Source organism: Patiria miniata, unplaced genomic scaffold, assembly GCF_015706575.1.
Source record: "Patiria miniata isolate m_02_andy unplaced genomic scaffold, ASM1570657v1 HiC_scaffold_29, whole genome shotgun sequence".
In the NCBI taxonomy this organism is placed as follows: Eukaryota; Metazoa; Echinodermata; class Asteroidea; order Valvatida; family Asterinidae; genus Patiria; species Patiria miniata.
In genome coordinates, this window is record NW_024037068.1 from 25,430,982 (window position 1) to 25,445,407 (window position 14,426).

General features: G+C 40.9%; 1 protein-coding gene across 1 annotated transcript; it reads right to left on the minus strand.

Annotated features, from left to right (window-relative positions):
• Window positions 1-6,891: 6,891 nt before the first annotated feature.
• Window positions 6,892-12,678, minus strand: LOC119736079 (2-hydroxyacylsphingosine 1-beta-galactosyltransferase-like). Its single transcript, XM_038210087.1, has 5 exons — window positions 11,740-12,678; window positions 11,305-11,620; window positions 10,598-10,826; window positions 9,439-9,658; window positions 6,892-7,375 (listed from the first exon to the last, which is right to left on the minus strand). Exons 1-5 carry the CDS (start codon window positions 12,333-12,335, stop codon window positions 7,093-7,095), a joined length of 1,644 nt encoding a protein of 547 aa, XP_038066015.1. The 5' UTR covers window positions 12,336-12,678; the 3' UTR covers window positions 6,892-7,092.
• Between the last annotated feature and the right edge of the window lie 1,748 nt (window positions 12,679-14,426).

Genomic DNA, 14,426 nt, shown 5'->3' on the forward strand with positions numbered 1-14,426 from the left:
TTCTATAAATTGATCCGTTTCATCTTAAGTGGGGTCAGGGAACCAGACTACAAGAACATGATTGGTTTTCTTGGTTTCAGCATCTACAAGCCCAAAAAGTGAAACTAGTCAGTTTAACAATATTTGCTATAACATACTTATCCTCCAAATCCATTTATTTCTGAAAATTGCAGCAAAAGCAAATGTTGTACATTCCCTTTAAAAGATGCATAATACCCCGTGCTCTTCAAAAATGGATTTTTAACTGATTTTTTTTTTTCAATCAAATTTGTAATAAAAAGTCTTATCCTCTAAGTATGAGTGATCCCCGTTTGCTATTTCCCAGGTCTAGCATCGTGACTTTGGGCGCGATCCCTGGCTGTATGGCATACAGGTGTTTGGCTTCTGACTGGCACCCCTTCGGGCCCCTTGAACAAAGACATTGACTAACTGGAGAATCGCAAACAAAGGGCTGGATAGCTCAGTTGGTAGAGCACCGGACCGGTTATTTGGAGGTCGCTGGTTCAAGCCCCGCTCCAGTCAATTTCTTTGTTCAATTTTTCGAATAATTGTCAATATGTATGTTTTTGTTTTAAGGAAAAACTACCTTATTCCGATATTTGGCGTTTGCAACCCTTTGAAAAAAATGAAAAAGGAATTTCCTTTTGCGTACTAATGAACCCGACCTGCGAGAGGCGAATTATTGTTTGGCAGCCAATAATTTGATATTTGTGAAGAACTAATTCAATGGGCTTTGTTGCTAATGAAAAGAGGGCGCCCTTTTACCTAGCAACAATGTCCCATGGGCGGGACATTTAGCTGGTTGACGCGCACCGTTCCTTGTGTGTGACGCACGTACACCAGGGGATTTGTACTATGTACACGCAGTGAAGTGGTAGACCGCATGTCGCGGCAAAATTGCAGTCAGGCAAGATGGCGTCGGTCGGTCACCCCCAACTGTGCTTTCTTGGCCGGTGAGGGGGTACTTGTGAACGGAGCGGATAGGCCTTACTAAAGATCGGTTGATCTTTTTCGTTCAGTGTCTCATTCGAAAGTGAATAACTTTTAAATTTCTAGGAAAATTGCAATTGAAAAACAAATCTATTTTTCAAGGTGAAACCTGACAATAGCACGGGGATGCATCTTTCATTTCCTGAATGAACTGTAGTACTTAGTCAGTAAATGCAAGGTCATGCACGGTCATTTTCCTCGCTTAAATTATGATAATTTATTTAAAAATGTCTTGAATGTCTTTTTCGGTACTTGACCACTGCAGGGAGTTTATTCCTCTAAAATTGAAGTTGCTATTCGGATTCTATTCAGTTTCAGCCTGGAGTTGCCAAAGCCTAGTGGGCCTTATGCACAAGTTGGCCATTTTTGTCAAGTTCCCTGAACATGCTGAATGTATTTCATTATTGTTAACTGTTTATGCAGGCATAAAGACTATTTATGCAGGTATAATGCAGTCTTTATTAAATGTTCATTTACAAATGTTAAATCATTCATTGAAGCAGACTGGAATTATTTAGTATTTAACTTGCTTTCATTTCTCTTTGCAAGTTCCAAAAATTAAGATTTTACCTCGCTTTTCAATTCAATATGGCCGACTCGTGCATAAGGCCCATACACTAGTATTAGGCCAAAACACACCAACTACATACAATGTACTTTTACATGTACATTAAGCAGGATTGGATTTGAGCTGTGAGATATGTAGTGGGTTGTTGATATGTTGTATCCTCTCTTTGACTTTAAAGGGAAGCTACAACATTTGCAAACATCAAAAAACGAAATGATCAAATTGTCACGAAATATCTTACTGGATTGTTAGGGAATGACAGTCCAAAGCATCCTGTAAAATGGTGGCTCCTGGTGTGCTGACATTTTCAAGAAAACATGCATTTTTCCAATGCTGGTCGGCCGACCAGCATTGGGGGAAAACTGGCTTTTTTCAAAAACTGCTCCTAACTTTTCATATTTAGTTATTCCACATTTTCTTTGCAATTGATTACACACCTGTGAAGGGGTACAAGCCTGATAGATTGATTCTCTGACCTTACAATTCCCCACAGTCTATAAAGTGCTCTGTTTCATCTTAAGTGGGGTCAGGGAACCAGACTACAAGAACATGGTTGGTTTTGTTGGATTTTCCAGCATTTCCGAACCCAAAAACGTGAAGCAAGTCAGTTTAACAATATATGCTTTAACACACTAATCCTCCAAATGCATTTCTTTCTGAAAATTGCAGCAAAAGAAAATGTTGTACATTCCCTTTAAAAGGAAATAGCGAGGGTTTTGGAGCACGAAAGGTGATTTTATCCCCATCAGTTTCAAGTGCCATTGTACTAGGATTGGGATTTAATTTAAGTCATTTTTGTATGTGCCTCTGAATTATTTAGAGCATCCGTTTTTTTTTATTTCTTTGTTTCTCTTTTTCAACTCAAGAAAAAAAAAACCAACATTTTTCTTTACCGTCAACTCTGTTTGGAACCCTCGTACTAACAAACAAAATGAACCAAAAAAAACAAAACAATAATGAATACAAAATTCAACCAATGAGGCTCTGTGTTATTTGAAAAACTATGGACAAAAATAATACCAGCTTTGTATGCTGAGTACGGCATAATATAGCAACCAGTGCTAGCCCAGAAGTTGCCAGGATGTTGCCTCTCATATTGATGTCTGAGGTCTGTAATTTACCTTTGCTAGGGCATGGTATGACATGGCTGCCACTCAGCCAAAACGTTAGTGACCTGCATGCAGCAAATAATATTAAGACAACTACATGTGTACATGTACATTATACATCTTGCCAAAGATGGCTTTATTATTTTGTTCAGTGATATCAACTCATAATAGACTCATTGCAGTAAACAAACTAGAGACAATACGCACTTGAAAAAAAAGTTGGCATCATTTAATTTAGCCATCTAGACGGGAACAACTTCTGTTTGTTTCTCTTAAGATTTTACTTATTTGTTGACCGATCGATCCTACTTCAAAGGCAAACAAATATGAGAACCAAAACATGCGAATAATTATACGTCCAACACAGTTTAAAGGGGCCATGAGATGATATTTTCTTAATAACACATTTGGTACAACTTTCTACTTCTCTTAAATGTATGAAAACTATTTGAAATTTGGGTTAATTTCATTGAAAAGAACACTTTAAACATTAAACAGTTTCCATGCGTTTCCGAACAACTGAGGGGGCTGTTGCTGTGATGTCATTTCAGCATAGGGGTTTCTGTTCAAACTGTGAACCCGAAAAATTTGATCATTGGCTTACTGCCATGTACTGACACAAAAACGAATCGCCAAAGAAAATAACATTTATTACAGCAAAACATCAAAATTCTGGCAACTTTTGATTCTGAAATAGCTGTAACATTGATGTTTCTGCCTGACATGACATCGAACTTCTTATGAATATGGAAATTTGCATTAACATAGAAACCAAGAAAGAGCACCAAAATACCCTTGAAAATGGCAAAACGATAAGTGAAAATAAGGTTAAGTGTGCTTTTATGTGGGACACCGTAACCACCCCAACTCCATCAAAATCCATCCCCCATTTTGGTGGATTTTGGGAGATTTTGGTCCAGAAGGCCTGGCCATGCTGGCGTGACTAAATATTGATGGAGTATGATGGACTTGGGCCTAATAGCCTGAAACAGTGCTAGGGGTATCCGATTGATTTTGCCTAAATTCCTGTACTGCTATTGTGATAAAAGCCATGTGTAGCAAGTCCACGAATGTCAACCAGTGCGTCAGTGGTGGATCCCATTACGTCATGTACAGTTTTGTATTAGACGCACAGTGATTGATGGATTTTGATGGAATTGGTCCAGTTCTTAGTAAAAGACGCTAGGGTGTTAGGGTTAAGGACTGCATAAACAATGTGTACATGTACATTGCATGGGCTCTTTTCAAAGCTTGGCTAATACTCTATATTTGTGTGTGTTAACATTTTTTGTGCTGCGCAGGATATTGTTATTTATTTAATCTATTTATTTAATTTATTTATTTATTCGAACCACCATAACATTTTGTGTGCATTTACAATTCTGTTGTATGAGGCATGTGTAAGACTGTTTGTAATTAAAATAGAATCCAGATGGTGCTTTTTAATTATGATTTTCGATTTTAGGTTTTTTTTTAAGAGAGGTAATGTTTCAGTTGTGAATGTTAAGCCTTGCCTGTGTCAGCCCATAGGGCTAGGGTGGTGCTGTGCACGTCTTGGATATACAATGTACATGTAGTCCACTTTTCATAATTGCTTGCAATTCTGTGACACCCGGTGGCCATGTTGCAAGAATCTCGTCACTTTGGACTAAGTGGCATTGTTATCTGCAAAAGAAATACTACAGTGTATGAGTAGTTTAGTGGCAATTAATGGACGCTTACCGTACGTTTAAATCTTTTCTGAAATTTGAATATGCACGAGGAGTATATGTACATGTACATGCACAGTACGTTATATTTTGCATTTTCTAGACGTTTGTATAGATTTATATATTTGTAGCGTGTTCCATCGAACAACATTTTTATACTGCCGATATTGTTTGGATGGATCTGTTGGTAATGCTTTCAGAGGGGTATATCCTGTCCAGTTGTCTATTTTTATACGAAATCTTGAAAGGAAGTTAAAACAGCAGCCCCTTTGTTCACTTCTCTCTTTTCATTTTTGTTGGGCAGCCGTGTTGTATTGGCAGAAGTGCATGCAGTTATGATCACCAATATTATGCAAATTGAGTATTTTTTGTATTGATATAATATATGCGATGCGATGCGATGCGATGCGATATATACACGTATGTGTACCCGTATAAATATCAAAGCACGTACTATTTACAAATAGTTGAATTTTGGTTTAAATAAATACCTACCTGGCATTGTGTTTGCTCGAAATGAACTGCTTAGATGAGTTGGTTAGTATATCGAATTAGTGTGCTAAATTGGTAACAAAAATGTGACAAGTGAAATGAATGATTTTCACAGCTGTGTGTGTTTTATTTATCGTTTGAAATGGTAATTTATTTTGTCAGTATCTAAATAATTTGTAGGTATCTATTTTATGAGGGTAAGTGGTAGATACAAGATTTGGCAATGAAGGCGATATTTGTACAGAAAATACAAATAGCACAGTTAAGATGTGAAGGTTGGCAGGGTAAGGATAGCAATAAGATAAATTCACCTTATTAAATAAAACAGTATTGTTTCAAAAAATCGCAAAGGTACAAGTGCAACCATGGTTGTGCATATATTTGAACTTATATTTTTTATGAATTTATTTCCAGAGCATGCTACAATGTATCACTGCACATTCACAGGCCCCCTTCCATGGCGGAAGCGTATTGTGCCAGCTATTGTACAAAGCAACTGCCCCAAGAGGGATCATACAAGTACCTTAACACTAGCGGGCACAAATGCTTACACAATTGAAGGGGCTACGTAGGCCTACAGTGATATCACGTTCAGACCTACAAAAAAAGTAGATAATTGCCATTGAAACTATTACTTGCACTATATGCACTTTTATGGTTTGGGAGTTCATACATGAACATGTGTAATACATTATGCTACCAAACGTATAGTCTTTGAGAGATAAATATAATAGTGAAATATTCATTTATTGCGGAGACAAGGTACGCGTACGTTTTTCATGTAAGTATCGCAATGCTGTTGTCATATAAGGCTGGTTTTAAACATTTACGTGTATTGGTATAAGAGGTTGTCGGTATACCAAAACAAATTTTATAACCGAGTTCGTAATAACGGGAGTCTACTGTATTTTATAACCGTTTAATATATGTAAACCAAATGCCATTCGTTCATCAATATTGGGTTTTACCCTTCAACGACGTAGAAACACCGTATACTCATTGTTACCTCTAGCCTTGACCAAGCCGTTGGGCTTATCGATTCGCCGAAAAAAAAAAATCGCCGATAAGAAAATCCCTAATCAATTTGGCAAGGCATAATTGCGTGCACATATCGATGCCCGTAGGCTGCTAGTGAGAAAGCAACTTGTCCCATACAGCAAGGCTATGCTTGTACATGTACGTACGCACGTACATGTACATGTACATCACACACGTACTCGTACAACAGCCATACACACACAGTACTGTAATGTACATGTACATGTACATGCATGAGCTAGTCCGCGTAACCCAACGTTCGACAGGCCACGCGGCGCGTATATCCCCCACACGTACGTACGTACACCCACACTTAGAACATAGTAGGCCTACATTTACTGCCTTATTACACCATGCGTACAGTCCGTACTCACGTGTTTGTGCTTGCTGGTTGTGTTAGTACCAAACCGTTCGTACGGACAAGGGTCGGTGGTACGGTACACGCACGGACAAGGGTCGGTGGTACACGCACGTAGCCGCGTTGATTGTGGGTGCAGGGCCCGATTATCTCCCTTCGACAAAAAGCCGAGAGACCGCATTGAACAAGGCTATGTTACCTCCCGAGTAAAAGTTGGAAAAAAAATCACTCGGTGGGACTCGAACCCACGACCTCATGCTTTCTAATGCAGATGTCTTAAGACTCGGCCACCGAGCTTGTGGGATCGGTTGGCTGGTTCGAATCTGATGTACATGTAGCAGCGGGTACCGCAATGAAACTATAAGATGGAGTAAACATAAGATGGAGTTTATTCGTTGCAGTTAGTGAAAGTCATGCACTTGAACATGTTGAATGTGCTAGGTTAAATTTATTGGCTAGGGTGTAAAGCAACAACACAACTGAGTGTTACTACTTTTGTGATTTTGTTGAAATAAAATATTATTTATGAACTGTGAACAAAGCTATTGGTACAGTGTGGTGCAGGTTCGTCGTTTTCAAATTGCGTTTGAGTCGAAGGGTTGAGTCAGGGGTGTATTGTGTATTAACATTAGAAAATTTGATTATTTCTTGACCAATTGGTTAAGGAAACTGAGAATTAAACAATACTTGACTGCCACCAATGATGTTTCAGGCCAACTAACAGATCAGCTAATTCTAGTTCACTTGTAACTATTTCTTGTTGCTGCAATTCTATCCTAATGTGCGTTAATTTAATAGCGTTGAATCGTTCTAGATTCATTCATTCCTCTAGTTAACTTTTATCTTCCGTTGCCTGCGGTTGCGACACGCCATCCACAGAATACCCTTGCAGCCTAGTAGCAACACACCAAGCACACCGAACAAAATGGCAGCCAGGAAGGCGTACACGTCTAGCAGGTGGTACTGGATCCAGCTGAGGTCGGCCGCACGAGGTCGCAAGTACTCCCCGCCGTACTTGCCCACGTGGGCGATCCAGTGAGCTGCCTTCTCGGACGGAATGACTGGATCGTCGCGGAGCAGGCGTGAGATGTGTTGCGCCCTCTCGCCATATCTACAGTCATAAGTCAAAAAGCGGTAATCTTTAGGAACTGTGAATTCCGTTTGCAACAACGCCATTATACTCTGAAAGACTTAGCATATATAAAGAACGTGTGAATGTCACTGCCAACGTGTGTTCTCACGCTCGGGCGCGTCCCTTACATGCAAATCAAGACGATATTAATTGTACACAGTATAAGTTGAAAAATTGCAATGAGCAATTTCACGCAAGTTAGCGCTCGCGATTACTTTCGCGTGCGTAACGTGTCCTAAACATGCAGGCCATCGTACATCTCATTTTCAATATAGCCAACGGGACCTACAACTCGTGCAGCCATATATGGTTGCGAACACAAAGCGTCATGCCGTTGTTAGGCAAAGCTAATCCGATTACATACTTAAACGCTATAACAGAGCAGTGAAATTCATGCACCCCCAAATACATGGCATTTGGAACGTTGTGTTTCTCAAAAAATATGCTCAGTATGATTGAAATGTTAAAATATAACGGAATTGAGAAGGAATTGTAAACTTCATGTCAGTGAAAAAAATCGCCGTCATCGATGCCGGAACGTCAATACTGGTTACTGGTAAAGCCGACCTTCAAATCTTAAAGAAATCGTTCGAAAACGTCCCCAAATCTATGTGTTTATATCAGTTTCTAGGAATTTACGGAAGTTGTTATTTCACGAATAGTTGAACACGCATGCCATCTAACTATATTCCGAATTTCAGCTTATCTGTTTTTGCTAACGCTTGTGTTACATATTGAATCATCTCTATGGAAAATTTCGGCGACGAATTTTAGCGACCAAACCCACGTGTATGGTTTTCCTTAGTAGGCGCTACGGTTGACCGATAAATATTTCGGCCCGGCCACACAATGGACAATCGCATATTAGCATATTCATTAGCGTCACTCGGCGTGACTTGGCGTGGGTCTCGGTATCGACCAATGGAAGCCGGCAAAAAGGGTGATATTTATCAATTAATAACTCGTGAAAGAGGCTTTTACGCAAATGTTTACTGCACACCACAATGGATAGGAACCTCATTAATATGTGTGCGGCTTGAAAAGATTGACAGACATTGCTAACGTCAGTGTTACAGCTTTCAAATATGCACGTAGCCAGGCCTATTTTTCCAATTTCAACGGAAAAAAAGAACACATCACAACGATTTTTAGCACATAATTCGATCATTATAAGGGAAATAAACCCTGAAAGTATCATGAAGATACGGTCTTCCAAACGGGAGAAATTAATTTTCAAAGATTTCGACCGCCAACGTGAACACGTGCGTCACTGTACATGTAGTTTCATTCAAAATAAAGTGTTACGTAACCTTTACAAATCGCCCTTCGCAACCACATGGCTGCGTGGTTGAAAATTATTGCCAACCACGGGTCGGCAAACTATGGAAGGCCAAAGTCGCAAAAAAAGTTATTAATGTTTGAAGACATATAATTGAATTGTTTAAAATAGAAAACACCCATTAAATGATACCAAATACTTAATAAAACTGCCTCTTTCTTACATGGGCGTGTTAATATGCATTTTGGAGGAAAAAAAAATCTGTTGCCAACCACGGCTAAAATTGATGCTCTTGTGACAGCCCATACAACATGGCGCCAAATGATTACAAACAAAAGAAAGGTTCAGATAGTATCTGTTGCAATGGAAACGAGGCGAAAACTGTCGCTTCGTGGAAGTCGTTGCTCACAAGTTATCTACTTGAGGGCGCTTTAAGGTATCCTTTTTAATTGTTTGGTTGTAATCTCTGACCGCCCCTATTTTGGGCTCCTGACCCCCCCCCCCCCCCCCCCCCCAAAAAAATATATATACCGTGAACCCGTCTGAAAATAAAATTTAAAAAAATACATTGAACGAAGGGGAGACAAAAAAAAAAATTGTTGCAATACTGCAGGCTTTGTGTAATTTAAAAGCCATTGAAAATAATATCGAAAAGTACGGCGTATCGTATATCAACCATATAAAAAGGGACACCCTTGAAACCAACGTGTTCCATAACCATGGCAGCTCACAGGAAATGATGAGTTTAAAGTTACACGCATACCTTGGATCTTCAATGACGCGGGTGACTGCGTCGCAAAGGGCGTCCTCTGTCAACGTGGCTATGTCCAACTGCAGAGCCATCCCCTTAGCGACTGCTCGCTCCATGTTGTCGAAGTGGTCACCGAAGAGGGGTATACCGACCATGGGGAGGCCGTACCAAGCCGCCTCGTACATGCCGTTCAGCCCGCCGTGACTCAACAGCGCCTTGGTGTTCCTATGAGCTGACAGTCCGAAAATAAAACGTTCTTAAGTCGGGTCCCAAGGTCTACATCTAAATCTACACCTACATCTATATCTACACATATATCTGCATCTACACCTACATCTACATCTACATCTTCATCCACGCCTACATCTACACCTACACATACTACTTCACCTACACCTAAGACTACATCTACACCTACACCTACATACACATACATCTACATCTATAGCTACATCTGCATCTACATCTGCATCCAATAACACCATTTTTTAACCTTGTCCACGGATAACATTGAAGGTACGTGATATTTCAGTAAAAATGAAACCATGTCGTATCCTGTAAATGATATCAGAATAATCCCATAAGTCTCTTGGGTAGCCAAGTAGAAGGCAGGGCACAACTACTCTTTACATTATAAAACATGTTATTTTAACATTGGAAGCAGCATCTAGGTTTTTACATAAATGTTACGATAGGTGCCCGTTATCATGGTTATGAGTCTGTTCTGATGTGTTTTTTGATATGTGAATAGCTTTTGTTATGCTGAAATATCCCTAACCTTTATTGTGATCCGTGGACAAGCTTATATAAACGGTGTTAATGAACAAAATTCCATAACTGGAAAAGTACATGAGCGATTTCAATAATTTTTTCATTAAAAGAAACTCATTTGGCTTTTACATCCTAAATCTGCAAAAAAAGCCCTACATGCAGAAATTATTTTTAAAATAGGGGCGCCGTTCGGGTTTCCTGGTTTTTTTTTACTCACCCTGTAGACAAAATTTCGTGACGTACAAATTTTAATTAATTGCATGCGCAACAGATACATACTTTTGTTACTTTTCGCTTACAAAGTGGCAACTCACAAAAGTCACCTAAAAACAGAGTTGGCCTCCTGAGTCCATCCATATACCTTCGGTTAAAGCTAAAGAGTGTGTTTTATCGAACTCACCCATTATCTCCTGCTGTGGCATCCATTGTACAACCTTCGTGTTGTTCCCGATATGCAAATGCGTAACACTGCCAGGGAAATGCCAGATGACGCGCTGCTTCAGCTTGGCCAATCCGTTGGCGAACATCTGAGCCTGCGCAGTTTCCACCTCCTTCACGTGACTACCCAGCGTGAACAGAACGACGCCTTCGTTGGCATCGTCCAGAAATTTCTGCTGTTCCACTGAAATCTGAGGAACAAAATGACCGAACGTTATAAGGCCAACAATCATGCATGTGTATACATACGTTTTCAACATGCGTATTACTTTTGCGCGTATTCTGAAAATCCACGTGCACGAATTTCTTTTCTTTGTACACTTGACCTAGTCTGAGTACAACCCATTGTAACCAACGACTGATATTATGTGAGCAATGCAAATTGTATGCCACTCTACGCGCCAGCCAATCGCAGTCGACTTAAGAAATTTGTACGTCATATCGATCACAAATGTGGAAAAATTAAGCTGTTGATTGGTCAATTTAGCTGCCATGTTTTTTGTAATACAACAACGGGTTACCGAAGAACCGATTAATTTTGCGCCCGCAGAATCTCCAAGTCAAGATGCAGTCTTGTTTTACAACATTAATAGCCGAATCTGCTCGCAAATCACATATATATTTGCCAAGGGGATATTCCATAGACCACACTTGACCGACGGGTCTCACCTTTTCGTTGGAGGGAAGACCCAGCATGGGTGAGGCAAGCATCACAGTGTTGGGCTGCAAGGGTCGGGCGAACTCCAGCCCAAAGTCACCGTAGAACAGCCAGAGCTGAGCCTGGGCCAGCATCTCTGGCATCCGGTTCTCCGGGCTCAAGTTGTACTTTCTCTGGAGATCCTCAAACCTCCGAAGCGCAGCTCGTCTGGCCAGACCGGTGACGAAATAGCGACAGGTGTTTATGATGCGCTGTGGCAGGCTCATCATGTCGGTTAGACCAGCCTGGCGCTCGGGAATGTAGGCCGAGTGGTTTGGAATGCCGTACCTGCAAAGAGGAATCGTAAAGTGACATACAGCATGGCAACACCTGCAGAAGAAGAAAAGTGCGGGCCCACTGTTTAATCAATTACATGTATGTCAAATATTAGAAGTCTGTGTACCCACCAGCTTCCCTTGGAAGGAAGGATGCCCGTGCCGCTGACCAGGACAAATTTGATCCCCAGAATCTCTGCAAGCAGCGGCTGGCAATCAGACAAATCGTCCCCGATCAGCAGGTCGAAGTTCTCCTCTCTCAGCGCCCGGATCGTTGCGTTGTCCCCCAGCAAGGTGTCGCACTCGCTCCACAGGAAGTTGAACCACGCCCGGCGACCGTGACTATCCGCGGAGTACATCGACCTCAGGAGGAATTTCATCGCGTTTACCGCGCCTCTCAGCTCCCCACGCAGAGCAACTCGAGACAGTCCTCGCTTATTCCGCTCCCGGTCCTCCGTCGTGTACAGCGATCGGTGCACGGTGAACCTGAACTTGTCAGCCCTGCTGGCGTTCCGCCACTTTATAAAGCTGTCGCTAAGGAGGAAGGTGACGTCATGTCCTTTCCTGACGAGAGCTTCGGCGATCTTGGTGTTGGTCAGGTGATGGCTGCCGTCGTCTGAGGCGGTGTAGTAGAGAAGCTTCAGTCGGTTCTGTTGGACCGTCGGTGTCGATTCGCTTTGCCAAGCGAAGAGAAACAGAACCAGCGGCATGGACATTCGAAGCAACATTTTGTCGTCAAAGCTTTTTGTAAAAAGCCGACGGCTTCGTTTTCGGTAACAATAATTTGCCTTAAGTTAGCCAAGTATAATAACAAAGCCTAATTTGGTTAGCTTGACCAGTTTTAGTTTTCCATTTTTCCAAATATGGAAATAATGAAAATATGAAATAAGTTCTTGTCCAAATATTTATGGACACGCGCTGGGTATTCGTGACGAAGACAAACTACGGATCCGATATAAAGAAGCTTTGCCAGACAATGTATTTCGTGGGCTAGATCTATCAGGATTGTCTTTCGGATATTGAAAGTTAGAGGCAGACTGCATGACATGTTCTTGTATGTGAACAAAAGTGAAGTAATTACAATACAGTTAGCTGGTACTATTTGACACGGATAGTTACAACGACAGTCCAAACAGAGAAAGTGGAAATGTTCATACCGTTTTTGCAACCGCTATCGATCATCCTGGGCCCACCGTAATTTTTTTTCTACTGAAAGACACGCCTTTATAATGCTTCAGGTGTCAACACAAATTGCGATCACTTCCTCTTGATGGCAGTATCAAATTGCGTGGCCAAAGAGTCGTAAACGCTAAGAAAACCAATGTCTTCCGCTCGTTCTGTTTGTCCACTCGTAAACTCTTTGATGTATGATAACAAACCTCTCATTGAAACAAACAGAAATCAATACGGAAGGCAATGTTATAGCTACTATATAATTATAGTACCTCTACATTGACCTCCGTCATGATTTTTGTTTGTTTCAATATGGGTCTCGTAATTTGTGCTGGTCCCTGAAGGCCAACTTTAGGGCAGGGTTTGACCTTAATTTTTTTTTGTTCACTAGCCAGCCGGGCTACTGAAACGGACTCTCAACTAGCCCGTGGGCATTTTCACTAGCCCGCATTTTTTTCTTATCTCAAATACAAAATGGCGTATTTTCAGGCTTAATTCTGGGCAATTTTGTCAGGGTTTTTGATTAACAGATCTGATAATTTAACCCTTTAAAACAGTTGATAAAATTAGACACAAATTGATGGGGTTTTCTTTCTGAGTTTAATGATTTATTTCTTCCTGTACGTGCATCTTTGCCTCATCCCAATCATTTTTCACTCGCCAGCCGGGCTAAGTAAGGAGTAGTTTGACTAGCCCGCCGCTGTTTTGACAAGCATTTGGCTAGCGGGCTACCGCTAATTCCGAACCCTGTAAAAGTGTCGTCTTTATACCTTACTGACTGACTGTCTCATCACTGACTGGCTCACTAACTGTCGCTTGTGTACCTGAATAAACCTTAAAAAACAGCTATTCTTCATCAAATGAATAGATTACATCTCAAATATATTGACGTCATGCTTTGTTAACGTGTGCACTTTATTATGGAAGCTAGATTTTTTTTTATTCAGGAATACCTCAGACAGTTTACCCAATTCTATTGGTCGAGAGCCCGTCACGTGACCAGTCGTAAGCAGTTGATAAAACAAACCGTTGGTTGGTATGATCTAAACACTTTTCTGTTGTCACATTTTGACTTCTATGATGTATGGTCCCTTTGACCCTTTTATTGATAAAACATTCGCAAAGTTACAGGCATATGTGCAATACTACCAATGAGTCCGTTAGACTGTGTCCCGCCCCCCCTAAATATATGGGGACGGGTAAATAGCGGTCATTTAGAGCCTTTGATTGGATCGCTTCTGCGCGCGCGCATTACGACTGTTTATTTTTGAATCGCTGTTTTCCCCCATGGACGCCGGATATTGTACTCACGATCATCCAGAAACTCACGCTTGTCTCACCACAAAAAGATCACAAAATTACCAGTGTCTCAATGAAAGCAACTTTCAAGCATTTCAACTGCATAGGTTGTAAATATTGAAAAGCAATATTTCTCTCGTTATTGACATTCGCGAGAGAAACTTTCAAATTCAGCTAAAATGGAAGCTCATTACCTCCAAAAGTGCACATTCGTGGCCAGGCGTATTGCCAATTTTGCAACAGGCTGGCTCTGCGCGCGCAAACATTACCATTGTGATTTAGAATTCACGAGGCGAGGCGGGTTTTAGACCTAAGTTAACATACATTACCCGGAATTCCGGAATGTA

Bases quoted from the DNA above. Each gene is read 5' to 3' on its own strand.
- LOC119736079 (XM_038210087.1), bottom strand. From the start codon at position 12,335: ATGTTGCTTCGAATGTCCATGCCGCTGGTTCTGTTTCTCTTCGCTTGG. The intron at 11,621-11,739 runs GTGGGTACACAG...TCCTCTTTGCAG, and splicing joins CTTCCTTCCAAGGGAAGCTG to GTACGGCATTCCAAACCACT. The intron at 10,827-11,304 runs GTGAGACCCGTC...TTTGTTCCTCAG, and splicing joins GTCTTCCCTCCAACGAAAAG to ATTTCAGTGGAACAGCAGAA.